Source organism: Malania oleifera, chromosome 1, assembly GCF_029873635.1.
Source record: "Malania oleifera isolate guangnan ecotype guangnan chromosome 1, ASM2987363v1, whole genome shotgun sequence".
NCBI lineage: Eukaryota > Viridiplantae > Streptophyta > Magnoliopsida > Santalales > Ximeniaceae > Malania > Malania oleifera.
Window position 1 is genome coordinate 16,266,980 of NC_080417.1, and position 25,854 is coordinate 16,292,833.

The following is a 25,854-nucleotide window of genomic DNA, read 5'->3' on the forward strand; positions in this document are numbered from 1 at the left end:
AATTACTAATATACTTCCCAACTTGCCAAGGCAAGCCATGTCCAGCGAAAAATAAAAATAATAAAACGTTATATAGAAGCATAATAATTTAAAATGAAGTCACTTATAGAATAAGAAAGGAATAAACATTTGGTAAGCTGAACACAAGCTTAAGTTAAAACGAGGGTAAAACATCACCATGTGATATGATTAATTTGCAGAATTGTGTTAGTAGTGCTTGGGTTGACACCCCTTATTAACTCAAGTGTAAGAATTCTGTTTTCTAATGGCACACACTGGGACAGGGTTAGATGTACAACTCTTGATCTCCAAGCATTTTGAACCAATTTGTCTGTATATATTCCAAATAAATGAACTAGGAACGGTCACTGATATTTCAAATTAGCCTTCAGTGAACTATACTCAACAATACTCAATCCATGTGCAGTACAAATGCTGCAACATCATGAAGTCCAGCCTCCTTATAACATTCAGCAATCCTCTCCACAAAGTCATCCCAGGCCCCTTCAACAGACGCTAAATCCAACAAAAAAGCAGCTTCATCCACTGCGACCTGCCAATGAGAATTTACTTATTCTTTACGCAGAAGATACCACAAGTGCTAATTGCTAATAAACCAATTATGAATATGCAGAACCTGAGCAGGAGCCTTTCCCTGCTTTAAGTCTTCTTGCCTCCCCTCTTCCGTCACTTTCTCCTTCATGTACTCTATTTGCTCATCCTCCCATTGTGCTATTTTAGCAGCTTCCTGAATGTCAATTAGATAAAACCATCTGATTTTTTATATGACGAGGAACCCAAAATTTCTATCCCTCTCATAGCATGATTGGCCCTAGGAAAAACCCACAATGCTAGAGAAAAACCCATTTAGCGCAGAAGTACTCAAGGGTCAATACCTGGTATTTGCATCCCAACGTCCACCATGGTGATTTTAGGGCCACCCTTGCAGCATCTTTAGCCTCTGTAATACGCCCAACCCTATTAAAAATGCAGAGAAAGATGATTCTCAGATGAAAAAAGGCCCCCCTGGCCCCCCGCCAGGGGGGGGGGGGGGGGGGTGTTGTGCCCAAAACAAAACCAACACAAACAAGCAATAGAATACTTCAAAGATAGGACATTGCTAGAGATGTTTTGGGTTTATTTAGTTGTGAGAAACATTTTCCATTCTCTTTTCCAGATTTCATCCACGCTTCATTTTTCCCTTTCTATGGAAAACTTTAAAAGCGTAATGAATGTGTTCCTTTGTTGAAAATGAAAAATTATTTATTTATGCAGCAGCAGAGTAAAATATATATTGGGGGACTATGGTGATCGTGGCAATAGCCATGACAAGGCAGACAGATGAGTAGTGGTGTTGGAAAATAAACTTGGAAAAGCCTGGAAAGCATTTTCCAAAAAAAAAAAAGTCCAGTATCCATTTGGAAAGACGGAAAAAAAAAAAAAAACATATGAACACGAACCTCCACTTCTTCCATTTTACAGAAACTTTTTTCAGATTTTCTGTAAAACTGGAAAATTTTCTGTGTTGAAGGCACTGGTGTTTTCAAGGCGACTCAAAATAATTAATTGAGGAATGGTAGCAATGATTGCTCTACACAGTCTCTTCACGGACTCTCCTAATCGGGCAACTTCGCCATTTTCTTCAACCATAATGTGGAAAAACCGCTTCAAACGATTTTAAATTCTCAATGCTATCTATTTACTTTATTTCATTCATTAACTAGGTTAAACAGGGGCCTATTTTTGTTCTTTACGAGGACAGTGCATGGAGCAACTGCTCCTACCATTCCTCTAAATAATTTGACAAGTTGATCTTAAAATGAAACACTAAAAGCAACAAACATATCTTGCAATGATACTTCCCTATCTTAATTACTTGGACAAAGTACTATGGGAAAATGTCACCGAACTTCAATAAAACCTCTGCATTAAATACAAAAGGCCGTCCAAATCCCGGAAAGTGCTCCTTTTTGGTATAGAACTCCCCAGTTACCAAAGCTGAAACCTTCCATGAGCATGTATAAATAATTAACACCATAAATTTATGCACCACCATTGTTCAAAAACAGTGACATGTATCTAGTAAGTCTTACATGATCTCCTTTATCAACATGTTGCATCACCTTGCGTTCTAATACATCTGGAAACAACCCGACCTGAAATTTTGTAATTACAGCAATTTATCTGAATGACCATCCATGAAAATATGATTAGATATTCACTCAGTACCTTTCTCAAAAGATAGGCATCTAGACTTGAAATCTGAGACTTGGCAAAGTCACCCTTTTTATAAAGTTTCTCCCCTGCATCAGCAGAAGCATAAAATAGTTCATTGCTCCTCACAGAATCCCTGGCATCTTCTTCAACAAGTATTCTATGAATGTGTTGGTCTACCTGTATAAAAATGAGAGGGCACATGGTAAGATGCTCTCTCTCTCTCTCTCTCTCCTTCTGAGGAAAAACATGAAGATTGGATTTTTTGTGGGGCTCTACCATAGAAACAAAATGATCTTTAAGCATGGTACTGTAGATGGTTAACTTACATTCTTGGCTAAAAGCCACACTCCATGCTTACGAACCTCCACCACTGGCATCTGCATCCTGAGTGAATTGGAGAAAAAAAGTGGAGGAATTTATTTTTTCCAAAACAGGAGGGAAAAAAAAAGCAATAATATTTGCATATTTTACCCAGGCGGAGCTGTTGGCCATCGTAGCAATGCAGTTATAACACCTATGAACAAATGAAAAATACAGGAGTACGGGACAATAGAGTACAACATCAACTTAGTTATTTCTTCTGAATGTCTAATTCCAAATATACGGAGTGCTTTCCAAACCTGAGTTATTTTTAGATAGAGGAATGGCAAGGGGAATCAACCCTTGCTTAGCTCCAGGAGAAATAATGAGATCACCTGTTACAAAATAAAACAAGAATAATGTTATCGAAACTCCATTCATTATTAGAAAACCAAATGCAATGCATTTCATTATAACAAGAACAATAACAAGGACAGTGGCAAGGATGAGCATTACAACAACAAGAAGAACAGCAATAGCAGTGAAAACAAACTAACAAAAACAACAACAAAGCCTTTAGACCAACAAGAAGGCATTTTGCTACATATATTGTGTACAGCTTCAAGGGTTTCCTGGTTAGCATAGGGTATTCTTTTAAATTGGAAATTCACTAGACTGGATGTAATTGAGGACTTCATTTGACAGCTCAAATTTGTGACCATCAACACGGAAAAGCATTTCCATGCTCATGAAAACCTCAAAAGCAAGCATAAGTCTTTGAGAACTTGAAAAACCAATAACAGCTTAGTGTTGTACATAAATGAGTCATATCACTAGCAAAAAGATAGCTATTGTGTAGGACTATAGTAGTTTACAAAATAATTGATGCTATTCCAAGGAAAATGATTATGGTAAAATTGGTGCTATTCCAACCAACATGGAATAGATTAGGAATACCCCAATCCCAAATTTCACCATAAGAATCTCTAATCCTATGCTATTCCATGTTAATTGGAATAAAACTAATGTGGTTGTTTGCCTCAGGATAGCACCACATCTTTTTATAAACTACTATATTTCAATAAAACAAATATTCCATTCCCACCCAACTCTATTCTGTGAACCAATTGTAACATCGTAGACACAACAGCCCCAAGAACAATATGCAGAAGACGAAAATTGGATGCTTTCACCAAAAACTGTAAGGAAAAAAAAAGATCAATTAAGATAGAAATTTATAATAAGCCAAACCAGAAGCTCATACAATCCCAATCATCTTCAAGGAGTACATCATTCCCAGTTTGCATTAAAGGCTATATGGTTGCCTATGACAAGCCTACTGGACAAAGATAACAAAGATCAAGGACTCATTCATGTAGCATATTGGGCAAGAAGTGCAAGCAAAAAATTCCAACAAGTAACAGACTCACAAATCCAGACAGCGTAACAGGTATCATAAAGTTGAGTTCTATGTTGATTAGTTTCCTGGACTTGTCTTTGAGTAGTAGGCAAGCAAGTCCAATCAACTCCATATGTATGACGAGAAAGGCTATTTTAGTAATTATGTTGTGTAAGTGGGTTTTTTTTTTTGTGTGGGTGAGCATTTTTTTGCCTTTCAAGTTTTTTCATCATTAATATATAAGAGGGCGGAGCTGAATGCAAGGTCTGCCACTGCCTTTTTCTCTTGCTCCCTTCTTTTCTTCTTTTCGTCTCTTCTTTACTTTTTTTTATTTTTATTTTTTTTCCTCCATCTCTAACTTTACGACATGGTATCAGAGTGTTAATATCCTACTGAGCTTTTTTTTTGGCAATCCATTTTTGTTTTTTTGTTATTTTTTCCCTCCTTATCTTCCTAATCAGATCCCAAATGTGATTTTATGGTTGGTCTGAGAGTTGTCTAGGAACAATTTTCATCTTTGTTTACTGTGCAGCATCTTTGGTAGGATGCTGTGTGTTCATGGTGATTTGCTGATCTAAAGTGAGTTATGCTCTGTTTCTGGTATACTGTTGTTGCTGTGCTGCTGTTCATTGGTTGGTTTGTGGGATGATGATGCTGTATATTTGTGGTTGATTATTGGCAATCTTGTATCAGTTGCTGGTGGTTTTGATTGGGGTTCCATGACTCTATTTCCTGCTCTTTCCAGCAGTCACTTCTAGTTGCAGCCAGCCATCATACTTGTAGCTGCTGTGCTGCCATGTTGTTTATCAAGTGCCTACAGTGCTAGTGGTTTGCCCACTTCCACATGGTCAAGTAATTCCTCATAGGATATTCAATATTGTGACTTATGTTCTGCAGTCAGAGCAGCCTCTTTGAAGTTCTGAAGTTACGCTCTATGCTTGTGTATGCTGCCTGATTTTGCATTGTTAATTTGTTGTTGCGTAACTTGCATCATTCATTCTCAGTACTGGTGCCCCTTATTGTAGCATGTTGGGGGTGGTTTTGATGGCCTCTACGAAAGAGAGTTTCAAATGATGCTGTTAATGCACAGATCACGGCAATCAAATTGGTTGCGTCCTTCAACTATCAACTGTGGTCTCAGGCAGTGCTCGTATATTAACGCAAAAGGGAAGTCCAAGTAGTTGTTGCATTCTCCTCCGCCTCCAAACTCCAAGGATTATGAAGATTTGATGAAAGAGAATGACATATTGCTTGTGTGGTTGTGGAATAACATGGAATCACGAATTGCTACAAACATGATATCTCATAGAACAGCCAATGTCATATGGAATGATCTCTGTGAAAGCTTCTCACAAGATAAAAATCAAACTCGTGTTTTTGACCTACATGAGAATTTTTTCAAGTATGACCAAGAAGGTAGGTCCATTTGTGAATATTATAGCACCCTGACCCCCTTCAGGATAAACTCAACATCTATCAACCAGTTAGTTCCAACATTGACATGATTAAAAAGCAATGTGCAGAGTTCTTGGCTACCAAGTTTTTGGTTGGGTCGAGTCTAGAGCTTCAATCCATCCGTGATCAAATTTCTTATGGGTGAACCCATACCATCTATTAATGAAGCATATGCTAGAATCCAATGGGTCACCAAAGATGGCTCATAGTCTTCTTCTCAAGCTTCTTCCCATGATAATTCACCCATGGTTAGCACTATGTTTAACTGTGGTCAGGAAAGTCTTGAAGGATGAGGACAAGGTTTGGATGGCGGTCGTGGCAAAAGTAGTGCATTAGGACAAGGAGTTTGTAGTGGATTTCCATGGGAAATATTTTTGGGCCAATAATTCTCTATCTAAGGGTGACTCAACCATTAAGTGTTGACACTTCAAGTGCACCTGGCCACTCTACTAGGGAGTTGAATACATCATTACAATGTCCCGAGAGGAGTATAACAATCTTGTTTGCATAGTTCAACAACTCTAAACCCAGTGGTCAATATCTAGTACTTCTACAACCCATCCAAGTACAATTGGGCTTCTTGCACTTCATCTTTCTCACCATGGATTACTGAATATGGTGCCTCCTCCCATATGACATGTAGTCCTAATTTAATTCCATCCACTCTTGTTGATGGTTCAATAACACCCATGGTTCGAAATTGCGGTTGCGGGTAACGTCGCGAAACGGTCGCGGGTGTCGCGGGTCGCGGGAGACGCGGGTGTTACGTAACGGGAAGCGGGCGTAACGGTCGTGAATTTTTTTCACGCATGCACAACCATGCCAAAATTAAAAAATCAGCATGAAATCCATTAATACATGATTTTTAATGAATTTTGAAGGCTTTCATTCAACCGACAAATGCTTTTTAATAGGCATTATGATTTTTATATTAATTTTAGTGCGCTGTTTACAAAAAAAAGCATATTTTTTTATAGTTTACATTACTTTAATGAGTAAAAAGATGTAGAAATGTAAGAATCAATTAATTAAAGTCATAAAGTTACTAAAAATGAATCAATACTCAATAGACTTAATACTCAATATACACATTACACATACATGAATTTAAAAAGTGATTAATATCAAATATCAATAAATAGTTGAAAATACATGAATACAATATTACAAATTTATAACATAACACATGTCACCACCAAAAAGAATGACGTGGAGGGTCTTCATAATTTGCATCTGTATCTTGAGATTGGGATGGGAAATTATCTCCCCATCCTTGTGGAAATACATAGTTGAATGAACTCAAGTTTGCGTCATTTTGTTGTTGCTCTTGAAAATGTACTGGTGATAAAAATTCTCTTGAATAATGTCTATAAGTTGGGGCAGGGGCTGGCTCTGGGTAGTGTGTAGAAGAAGACTCACTAGATCCTGAGATTCCTGATCCACTGGGATAAAAATGTGAATCACGAGATGCATAATGTGGATATGCTGGATGAGATCCATATGATTGTGATGATGAACCATCTAAACCAAAGTCGCCAAAACTACGAACCACACCATATGAATCTTCAGTAGAATCGCTAGGGTCACCATGAGCACTCCTCCTTCTCCTGGGTTGTGAAGATTGGTTCCCTGGAGGAATACCCAAGTCATAATTTTCAGGTATGTCATGTAGTCCATAAGGATCAGAAGGATATATATCCCTTCCAAATGATGTCCCTGTATCATATCCATAATTATATTCTACACCGCCGCCTCCACCACCACCACTGCCACCCCCCCCAACCCCAGCTCCAGCATCACTATTACCATCATCATCACTTGGTGGGCTCAAACCAAGATTGTCATCACTTTGTGTACGTTCAGGGCTTGAACCTGAATCATCATGCGCGTTTATTGGTGGTTGATCACCTCCTTCTGTAGTACCACCAACCTCTTCATTTAACCAATTTGAATTGTCCTGACCGTCGAGTAGTGGTGTCTCTCTCTCCTCTAACCATTGACTTAAAGGATCATCTTCTTCGAAAATGTAGTCCAAATTGATAGGATTGAAACCCTCTTCAATTTCTCGTTGGCTTCTTCTCATTGTACGTCTTAACTTTAACCTCATGTTGTAATGTACGAAAACAAGTTTTTGTAGTCTCATGTACTTTAATCTATTTCTTGTTTTCGTATGGATGAGGCTAAAGGTGCTCCAACTACGCTCACAGTTCGAAGCTGATGTGGTCTGGCTAAGAACTCCAATTGCTATTCTTTGGAGCTCAGGAGCACACAAACCATAATGAATCCACCATTCAGCTGCATGAATAATTAAAAAGAGTTTTATGTTAGTATAGCGTATTTCAAAAGTCAAATTTGAACACAAAGAGAGAAAATAGAGTAATTCTCCATTATTTAGCTATATAGCCATATTTACCAGGACTTGTTTGTTTCACTGCCCTTTGAGCCAACGGGGTTCCAAAAGTCTCCTGCCTATCTCGATATAGCAACAACTAAAAAAGGATGATTGTGAAATATAATTAATTAATTAGATGTATTAATAATTATTCTTGAAAGTATTACAGAATACTAGAACAATTCATTATTCAATTTAATGGAACCAATACTTACTTGATTAATAGCCCGAATTTGAGTATCTATATCGGGTACCAACTTGGTTATCACTTTTTTAACTCCATCAATGACTTCTCTAGCAACTTCAGGAGAGGGTGGGGCACCATAAAGAAATTGTGGGTTCAAAAAATACCCTACAATTAAATTTAGAAACATATTAATTAATAGTTTTCTAATGCAACTATGCATAATTTAAAAGTTAAAATAATAAGAAATTGTATTTGATTTACACTTACCAGCAGCGTGCAAATCTTGGTGCAACTGAAAACTCCACCGGTTATCAATAATTTTCCAATAGTCTTTGTAAAACCGGCAATCTTTTTGAATGGCCAACTTCGCCCTATCAATTGCCTCATATATGAAGCCCATGGTTGGTTTTTCATCACCATCAACCAATTTAAGAACTTTCACCAAGGGTTCTTGCACTTTAATTATATCAGAGGCCTTTTGCCAAAACTCTTTGCCTAAGATAATTTTCTTTGAATCATATGCTGGGCCTGATTTTGCCATTCCAAACCTTGAGTTTTTTCAAGCATCAGATGTAAACATTTCCCTTAGTGCTTGTTTATGCCTGACAATAGTCTCCAAAGCAATGAAATTTGTGGCAAATCGAGTGATGGCAGGGCGAAGTAACTCTCTATTATTTGTGAATTTCTTCATGAAATTCACTGTCCATGTGTGGTTGTAAATAAATGAGGTTATTGTTCTTACATCTTCTAAGACCTTCTTCACGTTACTTTTCTTACCAATATCTTCAAGAATAAGGTCTATGCAATGAGCTGCACATGCTGTCCAATAGAGATTGGGCCTCTTCTGCATTAATAATTTTCCTCCTGCCTTCATTGCAGCTTCATTATCAGTCACTACTTGGACAACATTCTCCTCTCCAATTTCTTCAACCACCTCATCCATTAATCTGAAATCAAATTATAGATTCAATAATTACTACTATTTAATTAAAAACATGCAAGTCCATAATACTATTTGCATATACAATTAAAATTAGAAAATTACCTGAAATAATATTCAGCTGTTCTGCTTGGCACATCAGAGGCATCAACTGATTTATGAAACACGGTGCCTTTATCACAATAAACTAAAAAGTTTATAATGTGTTTTCTAGTTGGTCCTGACCAACCATCACACATAAGTGTTACACCTCTTTCCTTCCAAATTCCAGCAAAAGAAGCTATATAATTTTTCATTTCTTGATACTCTTGCTCCAAATAAATTTCAGATATCTCATAGGGTGATGGACCCTTCACCCCCTTTCCAACCTTTGCAGCAATATCAAGCATAGGCTGCATAAATAGAGAGTCAGCTACATTCGCTGGAATCCGATTATAAATTAGGAATTTTCCAACCGCTTTTCCTAATTTACTTCTTAAACCTTTCAGTAACTTTGTGTTGAGTTTTGGTTGTTTCGCACTCTTGCTTCTTTCTAAAATAGGATCCATTGCCTTTAGTCTAGCTTCAGGGGCATCAGGATTGATCCATTGTCGTCCACTACCTCCAGCTTCTCGACCACTATAAGATCGAGCTCCTGCTCTATTGAAACCACTGGTAGCACCACTGCCAGAGCCACCTCCCTCTTCATAAATATTACCCCTTCCAGTTGTTCTTACTCGAAATCTTTGTCTCTCTTCCCATTGTTGTTGTGATCGCATGCTTTCTTGTCGAGCAAATCTCATACTTTCTTCTTCCAAGTCTTCTTCATCGCTCAAATTCTCAAAATCTCCTCTAATTTGGACTTCTGCTTCTTCTTGCCTTTTTTGTTTATCTCTTTTCTTCTCAGCATACTGTTGTAGATGTTTCATCATTTGTTCTCTTACTTGTGTGGTCACATTTGAGCATCCAGCTACTTGACCCTTTTTATGTGCCAAGTGTTGTTTCAAGCGTGTAATGCCCCCTTTGATTATCTTCCCACATAACTTACACATAATAACATGTCTATTACCGTCTACCGCAGTACCAAAATGCCATCCAATATCCTCACTAGGTAAGTTTTCATTTCCTCTATCACGTGACATATTGATAGACTTAATTTGATGATCTCTACACAAAATATAAAGAAAATATAAAGTTACAACCTTCCTACAATGACAGGAATAATATAATTAGTAATTTAGTAAATATTAAATAATAAGTACTAAATAGTCCTAATTTTAAATACTTATTACGTAAAAATAAGTATAATATTTGATTAAAAATAATAAGTAATGTTTATTATTTTTATATTTAAATAAACAAAATTATAAAATATTAAATATTTTATTACAAAAAAAATATATTCCTTTATCTTTAAAAAGATATTTTCATTATTTTTTATAGCTTGATTTTATTTTCATTTATAACTATAAGAAATTAACAGGTGAAAAAGATTTTTGCTCTACTTTCATATACATCATAGCATCACAAATAGAGATCCATACATTACAAATTGACTATTTAATTTTTTAAGCATTTTCTCAGTATATGGATTAAAATTAAATTTTTCTACAAATTCCAGTAGTAATTAGTAAAAATCAAATTTATTAACGTATTAACTATTAGGTTAATTTTTTTTTATTAAGTTATTAATTTTTACTTTATTTGATAACTAAAAACAAAAAATAGATGTAAACATTTATTTTACCTAATTTTAAATTTAAAGTCAAAATGATGTTTTAAAACTTAAAAAATATTAATAAACAGGGTCACCCTACTCAAGAAATGGCAAGTAGATACACATGTAACATAAAATGGGTGATAGATGTTATTTAATTTTTTTTTCTATTATAATATGAAAATTATTTAATATTTTTTCAATAGATGGGAGTGAATATGATATCTTCTTTATCAAAATGACCACTTTGTCCAGCTGACATAAATAGTATGTTAGCCAATTGGTGCCATGAATTAATTTTATTTCTATAAGTTTGGCAAATCCTAAGACTAAATATTATAATAATTGTGCAGAGTATTCCTTGGAATTCTTTAAGAATAGTGAAAAATAGAGCTCAATTAAGCCTAGATAATATAAAATGCCATCACATGGATGTCTTGTGTACATACATTATTTTAATGCTTTGTTTAGATGGTGAATGTAGTAGTGGATTATTGATATTCAAATATTATTATAAAAAAGGCTTCAATTATTATTGGTAAATATTAATTATTTACTAACCTTAAAAAATATTAATTATATAATATTAATAATTGCTTGCTATGTCATGGAATTAATTTTCATAATTATCTTTCAAAAAATATAATACAATTAAAATATTTATAAATTAAGAAAATTTTATTTTACATAATTATTAATGATTTCTAATTTTTTACTCTATTAAATTTTTTTTTTTTAATTCAATTTAACAAACCTATTTTACAACAAAATATAATTTAAAAAAATAAACAGAATGAAAAGGGCTGTGGTACAACAAAATATAATTAAAAAAAAAAAAAAACATAATGAAGAGTGCTGTGGGTGTTAGAGTGTCTCATACGCTTATGAGGCCTGGTAGTCGAGTCAGACCGAGAGAGGGGAGGGATTCGAGGGAACTCGGAGGAGCCTCGAAGAGTCGAAGGAGCGAAGCACAAAGCAGCGATGACTCCAAGCTCCGAGCCTCCGAAGCTGAAATCGAGAGGCTGGCTGGTGGCGACTGGGACGACTGGCGGAGGAAGGTGCCGACTGCGACGACTGGCGGAGCTGCTGCAGACCTTTCGCCGTCGCCGGTGACTCGCCAAGTTGCTGGAACTGGAAGCCTGGAACTGCAAGTCTGCAATTCTGAGTAGATCTGCTCAGTAGCCTCGGTGTGCTCACTCTCAGGCTTCGAAGCCTTCTTATTGCCGAAGGCCAACAAATTTTCAAGGTCAGTTTGTAACTTTCCTTTTTACCCTTTGAATGGCAGATGGGTGTGGGGACTGGGGAGAGGGGGAAAGCAGCGCTGCTGCCTGCTGCCCTTCAGCGAATATGCTACCTGTCGGCCATGTAACGGTCCGTAATGGACGTTACGACATGTAACGTTGGAGTATCGGCCGTTACGTGCCGTTACGCCTCCGTAACGGCCGTTATGGCCGTGAATTTTTTCCGAACCGCATTATCGACCCGTATCGGTTTCAGGCCCTCTGATTTCCGTTACGTATCGGCCGTTACGCTACGTAACGGCCGTTATTTAAAACCATGATAACACCAGTCTAGCAATATTCTTTCGTTTCCTTCCATTCCTCTTTCTTCTATGTTATATATGTGCCTAAATTCCCTCAAACCTGTTACTAATTAGCCAATTAACTACGTCTCATAATTGTTTTCTGACTTTATTTCCTTCTCATTGTGTCATTCATAATTTCCAAACAAGGAAGAGGATTGGTGGAGGGCTTCAATTGGATAGTCACCATTTTGGTGGTGTGTTGGTGGCAGATCAAGTTCTTGAGACATGGCTTCTTCAATTTCTACTCATGGTGATTCTCTAGATCAGTGGCATGCTTGTTTGGGTCATTCATTGCATCAAAATTACGTCTATTTCTCGTTTTACATGTTATGTGTATTGATTAGGAAAACACAGTAGGACATCTTTTCTGTCTAGAGTTGAGTCTTGTAGTAAATCATTGTTTTCTCTAATTCATTCAGATATTTAAGGTCTATATAGAGTCATGAATTTGATTAGTCATTAACATTTCATGACTTTGTTGGATGATTTTTCGCATATGACCTCGAGTTATCAGTTAAAAACAAGTTTAAATTTCTCAATGCATTTACTCATTACAACAACAACAACAAAACCGAGCCTTAGTCCCACTAAGTGAGGTCGGTTATATGAATCATTTTCTACCAATTTATGCAATCATGGACCATTTCTTTTGATAGATTCAAGGATATTAAATCCTTACTCACTATCTCCTCCCAAGTTATTTTAGGTCTACCCCTACCCTTTCTACTACCCCCCATAGTAACTAAGTCACTCTTCCTCATAGGTGCACTATGTGGCCTACGTTGCAAGTGTCCATACCATTTGAGTCGTCCCTCCCTTATCTTATCTTCTATAGGAACTACACCTAACTTACCACGAATATGTTCATTCCTTAATTTATCTTTCAATGTTATATCACTCATCCATCTAAACAATCTTATCTCGGCAACTTTTACTTTTTTGAATTATGTTTCTTCATCATCCAACATTCCAATCCATATAGCATAGCTGGTCTTGTAGCTGTCCTATAAAACTACCCTTTCAATTTTAAGGGTATTCTACGATCACATAGCACACTTGAAGCACTTCTCTATTTTACCCAACCTGCTTTAACTCAATGCATTACATCATCTTCAGTTTCTCCTTCAGCTTGCATAATAGATCCAAGGTATCAAAATCGACAAGTGCTATTTATTTCTTCATCATCAAGTTTAACTTTGTCTCCAATATTCCTCCTATCATTACTAAAATTACATTTCATATATTTTGTTTTATTTCTACTTATCCTAAAGCCTCTAGACTCCAAAACTTCTCTCCATAATTCTAACTCTGCCTCTACTCCATCCCTAGTTTCGTCAATTAATACAATATCATTTGCAAACAACATACACCATGGAAAACCTCCTTTTAATTACTCTTAGTCAATTGGTTCATCACTAAAGCAAAAAGATAAGGACTCAAAGCAGATCCTTGATGTACACCTATGGTAATTGGAAATTCTCTAGTTTCTCCATCTATAGTCTTACACTAGTCATTACTCCATCGTAAAAATCCTTAATGACATCGGTATACCTACAACATACACCATTTTTTTCTAAAACCTACCATAGAACTTCCCTAGGTATCCTATATGCTTTCTCAAGGTCAATTTGGCATTATGATGCAGGGGCAACTTCAAGGATCTGCAGCCATGGGATAATTTAGAAGAAATTGAAGACAAGAAAGAAGGGGAAGAGAGGAAAGGGGAGATAGGAGAAACATTCACTTCCAATTCAAATTCAACATCAATTTCTCACAACATAACTTTCACACACTATTTATAAGAAAGCCTCTGCACATGAAATTACATGTATATCCCTAAAACAACATGAGTTACTAACAAACCCCTATATTACACAAATATTACAAACAACCCCCAAATACGCATAATCCTAAACTAATTAATATTAAACACATAATAAACTAATAACTAAACCCAACAATCCTTAATCCAATTCTTCTTAAGCATTCTTTAAAAAGGATCTTCCTAGGGCCTTGCTTTTTGTCCTACATCACATTAATATAAATTTTTCAATCTGATAATGCACTTGAATTTGTTCAAAATGAGTTTCAGTTTTTTTGCTTGGCCAAAGGAATTATTCATCAAACATCACGTGTACAAACCAGTTAATAGAATGGAGTAGCTGGAAAAATGGACATTTATTTTACATTTTTACATAACAAGGTCTCTAATCTTACATATGCATGTTCCTATAACCCTTTGGACTGTGCTCTCCTTACAACCTGGCTTTTGCTTAATAGGATGCGCTGCAGCGTTCTAGTGGGACAAAATCCCTTTTTTATCGTGTACCCAAAAACATTCATGTTCTCTATTGTGCCTCATGTCTATCAGTACACATATTTTGTTTATGTTCTAGATACAGGTCGTGACTAGTTCTCTCCTTGTGCAATAAATGTGTATTGGTTCCATGTTCTCTGTTGTGCCTTGTGTCTATGAGTGCACATGTTTTGTTTATGTTCTAGATAAGAGTCGTGACTAGTTTTCTCCTTGTGCTGTAAATGTGTCTTTGTTGGCTACTATAGATATCATAAAGGATATAAATGTTACAACCCCTACACTCATAGAAAATATGTTAGTACAAATCTCACCTTTTTTAAGAGACACTTTATTTCTCTATTTCTCTAATGTTAAAGTCCTCCTTGGATGAATATATTTTGAGTCCACCAATGATTTTTGGCTCCCCGACATGCATTCATCCTTTTGTCCCTACCCTTATCCCTATACAAAAAGCTTCTACTCCTCCAAATTCATTAGTAATTGACCCAAAGAAACAATTTAGGGTTTACGAACAACTATAAGAAGGCACAAACATCGCCACCACCATGTAGCTACCTCTTTCGCCTTTCATTATTTAGACTTCTAGCTCTAGAGATCCATCCCAAAGTGATTTGGTTTTGCCAATTACACAAGGGAAAGGTACCCAAACATGTAAACAATCATTAATTACTTATCCTATTGCTCATTTTGTTTTAGTTCGACACCTTCCAAGTCTTATGCATTCTTTAGCATTGTCAATGTCCTCTATCACTATCCTTTCCTCACATCCTAAAGCACTTGCTAACCCTGGGCTGGGAACATGCAATGGATGTAGAAATGTATACCTCGACCACTCAGGGGAAATGGGATTTGGTGGATCTTCCTCCTAGTAAGGAATTGATTAGGTGTCATTGGATCTATATCATCAAATATCTCCCTAATGGCTCTATTGAATGGCTTAAGTTTCGATTGGTTGCCAAGGGATACACTAAAATATGATATTTATTAATTTGAGATTGCTCTCCTCTTGCTAGACTAAATTCTGCATATGTATTGATCTCATTCATAGTTAATTTTCGCTAGACCTTGCGCTAGTTGGATGTGAAGAATGCCTTCTTGTATGAAGATTTGCAAAAGAGGTATACATGGAGAACCTCCTAAGTATGTTGCTCATTGGGAGGATGGTAAGGTATGTAGGTTGCATAAGGCCATTTATGGTCTTAAAGTAGTCTCTTCTAGACTTGTTTGACAAATTAGTAAGGTGGTCTTTGAATTTGGCTTCATTTAGTGCAACTTTGATCATTCAGTCTTTGTCCGCCAAAATGAGGCAAAAGTGTGGTACTTCTAGTGGTTTATGTTAATGACATCACCATCAATGGCAGTGACCAAAGCAAGATTATGGATGTCAAGAAGTGGCGTCAAGAAAAATTTTAAATCAAGGACTTGGGTACTTTGCATTACTTTCTCGGTATTGAGATTATACGGTGTAATAATAGGTTAATCTATCTCAATGAAAATATACCATGGACTTGCTACATGGGTCTAGTGTGTTAGGAGCTAAACAACCCCTATGGATCCCAATGTGAAGTTGTCTTGGAATGTTCAATTGGACTTTCAAGGCTGATGCCGATATAGGTCGTTGGTTGGCAAGTTGATCTATTTGATTGTCACTAGGTCTAACATATCCTTTGGTATGAGGGTAAAGAGTCGGTCGATTTATCAAAAACCCAAACAATTGGGTGTTGTTTGTAGGATTCTAAGGTATCTCAAAGGCTCTCCTGGTAAAGGTTTGATATATAAATGTAATATACACTAATGAGATCATGATAGTTAGGATGGCTCGATTGATGATCAAAGGTCTACTATTGGATAATGTACATTTAAGGGAGGTAATCTTGTTACGTTGCATAGCAAGAAACTACTATAGCTAAATCTAGTATGAAATAGAATATCAAGCTATGACTCATACTGTGAGTGAGCCTATGTGGTTGAGGTCTCTTATTTCAGAGATGGATTCTTGTCTAAGAAGTTGATAAATGTGATTGTGATAATCAAGCTGCCATTTATATTGCTAACAACCTTGTGTTTCATAAGAGGGCAAAGCAAGTTGACTATCATTTGTAAAGGATGCTATGCTGAGGAAGATTGTAAGGACTCCATTCATGAAAGGATCAATTAGGTGATGTTTTCACGAAGGCTTTATTTAAGCCTACCTTGTCTAGTGGTTATAACAAGCTGGGTAAAGTCATATTTATACACCTCCATCTAGAGGGCAAGAGTTAGAAGAGATAGGCTATTTTAGTAATTATGTGTTGTAAGTGGAGGTATTTTGGTCTTTCATGTTTTTTATTTTTAATATATAAGAGGGCAAACCAGGAGGTGAATGTAAGGCTGCTTTCTTCTTCTTCTTCTTCTTCTTACTCTTCTTTTCTTCTTCTATTCTCCATCTCTAACTTTACCACAATATGGACACCTACTAAACACAATCAAAAAAATTTTGTTACTAGGTTCATGGTCTTGATCTAAGTTTAGACTAAAAGGTGTCAGCCCCATACTATCGACAATACAAGCAACCTTCAACTTTTTAATGCATAAAAAACAACACCCTAAAACAAGAAGCCCTTAAACATATGGAACAGTAGATATGCACATTTAGGGTATCCAACAATGCAGAAAGAGATCACAAAAGGCACACAAGAGACAAGTAATTTAAATGCTTAGGAATCAAAATTAACAAATATTTGAAATTGTGAAATAATCTGCATCTAAACTTTCTTTTTACAAGTTATTCTCACAAAGCATTAAATCAACCTCACCATTCTTGTGTATCCCAGCACAAAAACTAGCATGAATGGTACTAATTTAACTATAAAAGAAAGCTCTAATGATCTTGATACAATAACAATAACAACAACAACAAAACCAAGCCTTAAGTCCCACTAGGTGGGATTGGCTATATGAATCATTTTCCGCCAATTTATGCGATCATGGATCATTTCTTTTCACAAAACTAGCATGAACGGTACTAATTTAACTATAAAAGAAAGCTCTAATGATCTTGATACGACAACAAAACCAAGCCTTAAGTCCCACTAGGTGGGATTGGCTGTATGAATCCTTTTCCGCCAATTTATGCGATCATGAATCATTTCTTTTCACAAATTCAGGGCTAGCTCTAATGATCTTGATGCAACTCAAAAATACAGGCATTGGGCGTTCAATGCGAAAATTGCAATGGATTAAATTAAAAGAAAATTTTTAAGTCAAAAATGAATATTTAATGTGGCTTTCTATAATTCATCCCTGGTTACTATGGTTTATATTCTCCTTATGAAAACCAACTTGCAGGTTCCCTTGTACGATTTTCTTAACTTCAAATTTCTTTTCATAACCACATTAATAGCCCAGCATCTGACTTGGAATAATTGATCGCAAGGTCCAAAACAAGATGCCAACATGTTAAAGCATCCAAACAAATATGTAGCATTACCAAGCAATCCTATCATGCAATAGGACCGCTAGAAATGCCTCATTAAACATAACTCACAGGCATAGTGATTAGTGAGTAAAGGAAGATGAGAGATCAACAAAATTTGAGCTTATGGTGCACGTGTTGTACATTAATTAAGGGGTATTTCAATGTGCACTCTCAAATTCAAAAATTAATTATCCAATATATCCTTATAAAAAGGTATTTTAGTATATTGTTGATTTTTTTATAAGCTATAATTGTAATTATTTAAAAAACATCTCTCTCACTGCCCACATTGCACATTTCACACCTCCTTGTCATGGTAAGTACACAGTTTAAATATGGGCAGGCACAGTGTCTGCAAAACTTTAACTCTAATGATGCCAGAAACTCATCATTCAACATTTCAAAACAAATGTACATACAGCTTTTTAAAAGCCACATTTTCAACTAAGTTCCTCAACCAGCAAGAAAGTAAAAACAAGACTGGCCTTTAAGCACAACTGAATAATATAAATAACCACGTAAAGAAAGGTTACAAGTAAATAAGTGCTTAGTTTATCGTGGCTTCACAGACGAAGAATAAATTATAGAATCTCCAAAAGACAGTGCAAAAAATGCAGAAGGTTAAGCATTGACTGACCTCTACTCCGCAGCATTTTCAACAAATGATGCAAATGCTCAGGAGGCTGAGTTGCTGCCACATCTTTGATGAATGAGGCATGATCTGCATTTGGCAAAACATAACAATTGAAAGCAACAAGAAAGGTATAGTTTCCATCCGCACTCATCTCACCAAATGACCCTCATTCGAAATACATCATAATCAAAACCAAAGTTCTGAGCAATGGCAACTGAGTATAGCTGTAAGAAACAGTTCAAAGGGTAATTTCCGCTGCCCTAAACCCGTAAAATTCCCCTCATTCCAAACAATTTTAATCAAAATCATAAATGACAATCAACGGTTCATTGGTTATGTTACTGCTTTGTTTGCCTTTTGGGAACACTTCTCTTGCTTGCTAGTAAGAGCAATTGAAAAAAATTTGCTCCTAAAAGCAAGCAAAGTACTTCCAAATGCAACCAAGTAGCCCTAAACGTGCTCGCTATGTCTTAATCAAAAAGGCACAGATGGGCATGCACATTTGTGTGAACAAACAGGGGGTTCATGTTTATTTGAATCTTGCAATAATAACGAAAAGGTAAAAGCAGAAGATGATAAGACTACCGTTAATATATGAATAGGATGGTGAAGAACATTGGGAGCTAGTTCGGTAACTTCCCAGGACTAGGGTGGGCAGAGCGGGGGCGCGTGAAGCTCCGTACATCGCTCCGGCGCCAATCTTCATGGAAGCTCCTCGCCGTTATCTCAACCCAAAATAATGTGCTTCGATAAACAAATTTCGAAAACTGCGAAAATGGGTGTAATTGATTGATGGAAGAAATGGGATTAGAAAACAGAAAAATTAAGAATAACCATCAAAATGAATAAGGTCATCTAATGTTCTGGTTCATGGTGCTCTGTTGGATAATACCCATTAACGGAACGATATCCAGTCCCCGACCTTGTCTTCAAGCTTTACAGTATTTAAATCGGCCCATTAGTTGGCGGCCTCCACTATCATAAACAAGTTGTCGCTAAATCTTAAAATAAAGTTGTCGCTAAACCGAAACAGTTACTTTATTTGCTCTAAATTAATTTTTGGGGCGATATTTGTGATAGATGCCTTTGTAGCCATTTCTTCGAGAATTTTTACCGACGGAAAATGTCGTTGCAAGTTTTGGGCACAATAATTTTGTGTTCACATAAATAAGAATTAATGATAAATACTGTCATATTAGTTGTCCAACTATTTTTTTTTAATTATATAAGAATTTTAGCCACCAACAAGTCCTTCGGACCCCTTGGTGCGGCATCAAACCTACGAATCAGCGTCCTCCTCCTAAGTCTCGCAGATCATGTAAAGTCCGAAATGCGGACACGGCTTCCGTGCATCAGTTGGACGTTCGGCCAACCCGACCCCTGGGATATATTTCCATTACCATCAACGGTCACCGTTAGCTCACAAAAAACTCTCACCATCCACGATCCCCGCTGACTCATAGAACGAACTCTTGCCATCCACGGTCTTTGCTGCTCACAGAGTAAATTCCCACCATTTATAGGTACCGCTGGTTCCGTAAGTGTATTTACCTGAAATTGAATCTCCGATGCTCCTTATGTGTTGATGTCTTTCTACCGCGTCATGCCCGTGGGAGCATTGTCCAACTATTTTGTTCACAGCCAATTGACACTAAAAGTGATAGTAAAAAAGAGAAATATCTACTTAAGGTTCTCTAATTAATTTTTTGGGTATAATATTTGTGTGTGCGTGCGTGCATGTGTGTGTGTGTGTGTGTTTTTGATAAATAATGAGTGTGCAAGCTGAAATTATCGAAGAGAGAGATCTTACAATTTGTTTACTTGTAGAAAATATTTTTATTTTTTATTTTAAAATTTTCAAATGATTATAAAAATTTCAGCTTCCTTTTTAGTTTTCTAAAATTCATATTGAAAATAATTATTTGTTTAGTTCTATTATATAGTTTTTTATTTTTGACTTCTGTATTTTAAAATAATTACAAAGCATATAACTTTATTTTTAAATTTTTTAAAAGTTATAAAATGGTAGCATTTGGGACTTAAATTTTGGAGTTTAGATTTGAATTTATGTGAATTCGGAAGAAAATCAATACATATCCATATAAATCAAAGTCTAATATATGAATTTCATACTCCCCTTATGCAAAGTACGAAGTCAAACAATTTATAAAAAAAAAAATAGTTTCCAACTTTTCTATATAAATTTTAAAAAATAAAAAACAAATTGATAGTTTTTGTAATTATTTAAAAAATAAAGACAAAAAATGAAATTATTGTGACAAGCAAATAGGATCAAAACTTCTATTGTTGTTTATTTGTTTTATACACATAATTTAAAAATTAATTAATTTTTTTATAATTATTTATAAAATTAAAATAAAAGTAAATTAACATAATTAAACATGTTCTTAATTACTCTGATAATAAATTGTGCATCCCTTTCGTTCAAGTTACTCAGCAAAATCAAGAACTAGTCTAGCTTGTTGGCCCATGTGGCAACTCAATAGGGGAGGTGAATTGGGTTTAATAAAATTAAATAAGTTTGATAGAAAATTTAACATAATTAAGCAAACCAAACAAATCATGTAATATCTAAGTGAATTAAATTAAGTGAGAAGGGAAGAGAGATGCACAAACTCTTTTATAGTAGTTCCGCGACCGACTATATCCACTCTCTAAGGAAAATCAAGGTAAACCATCTTGAGATTCCACTAATTCCCCTTACTTTCATGCAACAAGAATACCAATTATACTGCTTATTTTTCGGAGATAAAAGAAACCAAATTACAACCCTTATTTTCTACGGAAATAAGAAAACTAAAACACAATCCTTGTTTTTCAGAGACTAAAGAACCAATATTACAAAGTTTTATAAGAGAGAATTTCTCACAAGGAAGGATACACAATCAAAGCTCACAAAATAAACTTTTAAAGAATTTTCAAAATAAAGCTCAGAAGTTTTCTAAACTATTTTTCAAAGATGAGAAAAATAAAATACAAAGAAAGACGAAGAGAGAATCAAAGTAAAAATATTTGGATATTCAAAACAAATCTATTATCTAATTTTCTCAACGCTTAGGAGGGCGGATATATAGAGTTTGGATGAAACTAACTGTTTTCTATCTATTGAAGTCTTTTGGTTGGTCAGATTGATCACTTACAAGGTCTGATTGACCACTTATTAGTTGTTAGAGACAAGAAAAAGAATGTTGCAGGTAAGAGCTGTCAAATCGATCAACCGCCTTTAGGGTTCGATCGATCGCTTCTAGCTTTGGCTTAGGGCGATTGGGGTAGTCGACTACCCGTAGTACAAGGCTAGGGTCTAGACATTTTTTTATCCCAATTTTCCGATTTAAGTCCTATAGTGCTACGCCTTATATTTTCTTATAATTTTACAAATTAAAGTATATTACAATTGAGAGAATAAAACTACAAACAAATGAGAATTTAACTCTTCAAATTCTTCTCTCAATTTTTCAACTTTTTGTCAACTTTAATGATTTTAATTTTATAGATCATTGTCATTAGTCAACAAAGTTTGTTATCATCAAAATCAGGTTAATAAAACCTTAGAACTAATAATCTCTCCCTTTTTTATGATATCAAACTATTAAAAAAAATGAATAAATATAAATCAATTAAGTTCACGTACAGGTTCCTACTTTTCTTATCTTTCCCTTTTAACATCATCAAAATCAAAATAAGAGGGATAAAGTAAAAGATTAAAACACTTAAGCATAAAATTTTAATTTTATCCAAAAATATGTTCTTCATAAAAAAAAATGCTAATATACTCCACATATAAAAATTTTAGTATAGTAAAAAAAGAGATAATTTGTGATACCAAATTAATGTAGGATCATACATCATTCAAAAAACTAATGCTAATTGTTAATGATCACAAGTCAATTAAAAGAGAATTGATGTCAATTAATTCTTTAAAAAAAAAAAACTTTCCTAGTTAAAAATTTCTTTCCCTTTGCCAATGTCAAAAAGAAAATATGGGAGTCTGAATTTTGCCAAAAAAAAAATAGTGATTCAAAATTTTGAACTTCAAGCAAAAATTTCAAAATTCAATTTTCACAAAAGCCATACCCTTAAAAATCTTCAAAAATCCATTCACAATCTTTTTGAAAATGATTCCAATCATGCTCATGTTTTCAATTTTTTTTTTCTTTACTCATGCTTGCTCCTCCTTGATAAATATCAAAAGATTTTTAGGAGGAAGATCTTAAAAAAATCATTCACAATGATGTTTTTATATGCTTAATTTCCAATAAGCTCAAAATGCGCATCAAACCATTGATATGCTTAACTCGAACATTATATATCTACTATGCTCAATATATTAATTTAAGCATAACTTTCACATTATCAATATTTTCAATATGATCAATAATATGTTCAATATATTCAAATTCATAGTAAGCTTAATTATAACAATTTAATTTTCAATAAATTTAGTATGCTCAACTTATCATGATATTCAATTAAGTTCAATTATATACTCAACTTACTTAACAAGATATTCAATATTCATTTAACCATGCCCCCCTAAATCAAAGCATATAAATTCAAGATTAAAGCAAGATTTTCATAATGAACGTTTTAATATAGAAGAATTTCAAAATTTTATCAGCATGCTCAATCATTCAAAGCATTCATTTGTCATCAAAACATCACAAAGGAATAAATCAGAAAATCTTTCATCAAATTTCAAAAAGTAACAAAAGAATTTCTCAAAATATCATATGATATAACATTTTTAAGGGAAGTACAAAAAAACAAGTTTAAAAGCAATTTTAATCCCTTATTTTCTATAAAATCTTGGGTGAAAACAATATGTTTTAGAAATTGTAAAAGCTTTTAAAGTTTTACTTTTAAAAGAAAATCATTTTCAATTAAATTTCGAATTTAAGGGTATTATCATGTAAAATTAATCTTGACCCTTTTGGTACCCAAATTTTTTTAGCACATAAATTTTTTTGTATGGGTAATGCCTCTTTTTAGACTTGTTAAAAATGGAATCTTGATTAGCTAATATTTTATCAAAGTTCTCCTCTCCTTGAACAATTTTTGAAAGAGCATGATTGAGATTATTAACTTTCTTTTTTAAAAAATCGTTTTCCAATATCAACTGATTTATAGGGTTACTAAACGTAAATCTTAGTTTTCAAATTATCATTATCTTTTTTCAATAGTTCATTTTCATTTGTTAAAAGATTCAACATATTTTTGAACTTATATATTAAAAACTAATGCTTTCAAGATTATTATGCTTTTCAAATAAAGTATTATGTAATTCATCATAGGAGAATTGCTCATTTTGAAAAGAATTTACCTCCTCTTTCTCCTTTACCTCGTCTTTATCTTCAATAACTATGAGGCAATTAGTTGATATTTCTTCTTCTCCCTTGTCATTCATCTTCTCTTTGTCCCTTGTCTTTTCTTTATATTCAAGGTCAATGAGGCAATGATCTTCGATTTCTACATGTTCATCATCTCTTACCTCCATTTTTGCCATCTTACAATGATATACAAACAATTTAGCAATTTCATCATGTCTATCATCATATAACATTTCAAAAGCATTCCAAATATCCTTAGCGGGTCATAAATAGAGATTTTGTTAAAAATATCACAATCTAAGGCACTATATAATATCTGCGTAACTCTTTCATTGTTGGTATGCAAATGCTTCTCATTTGTGTCCCACCTATTTCTAAGTTTATGCATGGTTTCTCCACATACCACCATCGTTGGAGGAGTATACCATTCTTGGACAATATTTCATATTTCAAAATCAAGAGATCAAAAGTATATACTCATCTTAGACTTCAAAAAAGAAACATTATTTCCGTTAAAGAATGGTAGTTATAAAAGATCCCTTAAATCCAAATAAAAAAGTATTGGTTTCCATGGATCACTCGAGGATAGTTAAGTCCCAAAAAATTAGAATAAGTTCAACACTAGTTTTGATACCAATTGTTGGCCCAAGTAACAACCCAAAAGAAGGGTGAGTTAGGTTTAAAAAAATTAAATGAGTTTAATAAAAAATTTAAAGTAATTAAACGAATCAAGCAAATCACACAAAATATTAAAGAAAATTAAATTAAAGAACGAAGGGATCAGAGATGTGCAAACTCTTTTACAATTGTTTGATAACCAGCCTATGTCTACTCTCTCAAGGCCAACCATCTTGAGGTTCCATTAATTCTCTTCGCTTTCACTGTGACAAAGGCACCAATTACACCCTTTATTTTTCGGAGTCCAAGGAAACCAAATTACAACCCTTGTTCTCTAGTAAGACAAAGAAACCAAAACACAATAATTGTTTTAATTTCATAGACCAACGAATCAATACAACAAAACTTTACAAGAGAGAATTCGTCACAAGGAATGATACACAATCAAAGTTCAAAAAATAAACTTTCAAAATATAATCAAAATAAAACTCAAGAGTTTTCTAGACTATCTCTCAAGGATGAGAAAAATAAAACACAAAGAGATACTAAGAGAGAATCAAAGTAAATGCACTTGGATATTAAAAAAAAGTATGTTCTCTAACTTCTCAAGGCTTAAGAGGGTATATGTTAAACATCCCAATAGGGAGTATATATGTAGAGACCCTGAAATTTATAGCCATTAAATAATAAAGAGAGAGAAAATAGGTGGAAGGAAAAGAAATTAAAAAAGGGGACAAAGCAAGGTTTGTCAACGAACCCTTTGGTCTCATCGACAAACTCCTTCACTGGCTCGTCATACGCCACGTGTCTTGTCGATGAAAATATACCGAGAATGGTGAAGTCGGGCTTGAAGTTCGTCGACGAAGGTTATGAGCTCGTCGACGAACTCCCTTCTTGGCCTCATCGACGAGCTGATGTGTCTCGTCGATGAATCCAGGTGTATAAATATGTCGACGTAGATGCCATGATTTATACGATATGATATGCCGGCGTAGATGCCGTGATTTACATGTTATAATATGTCGGCGCAAATGTCGTGATTTATGTTGGCATAAATTCCATAATCATGTATGTTATGTCAGAATTTATGAAAATATGATCATGTCCAATATTTCTATGAAATATGAAACAGTTATGTATCAGTATCATGACATGTATTATATATTATCATAACCTGGATGGTTTAGTTTAGTTTCATGAAGTACGGTACCGTAACTATATGTTCAAGATCATGATTATGTTAGTTGAAATTAGGAATAGCTTCCCAAGAGGGGGGGTGAATTGGAATCTTTTAATTTTGATAATTTTT

The 25,854-nt window shown here is 34.7% G+C and overlaps 1 protein-coding gene across 1 annotated transcript; it reads right to left on the reverse strand.

Moving 5' to 3' along the window:
* Positions 1-87: 87 nt before the first annotated feature.
* LOC131160731 (protein IN CHLOROPLAST ATPASE BIOGENESIS, chloroplastic-like) lies at positions 88-19,559 on the reverse strand. The gene is made up of 11 exons (XM_058116610.1): positions 19,165-19,559; positions 18,583-18,666; positions 2,838-2,912; positions 2,689-2,731; positions 2,544-2,601; positions 2,230-2,394; positions 2,094-2,156; positions 1,911-2,005; positions 897-978; positions 638-748; positions 88-553 (listed from the first exon to the last, which is right to left on the reverse strand). Exons 1-11 carry the CDS (start codon positions 19,283-19,285, stop codon positions 413-415), a joined length of 1,038 nt encoding a protein of 345 aa, XP_057972593.1. The 5' UTR covers positions 19,286-19,559; the 3' UTR covers positions 88-412.
* Between the last annotated feature and the right edge of the window lie 6,295 nt (positions 19,560-25,854).

Coding starts and splice junctions, on each gene's coding strand:
- LOC131160731 (XM_058116610.1), bottom strand. CDS start 19,285: ATGAAGATTGGCGCCGGAGCGATGTACGGAGCTTCACGCGCCCCCGCT. Junction 2,913..18,582: donor GAAAATGCTGCGGAGTAGAG/GTCAGTCAATGC, acceptor ATTTTGTAACAG/GTGATCTCATTATTTCTCCT. Junction 749..896: donor CGTTGGGATGCAAATACCAG/GTATTGACCCTT, acceptor ATTGACATTCAG/GAAGCTGCTAAAATAGCACA.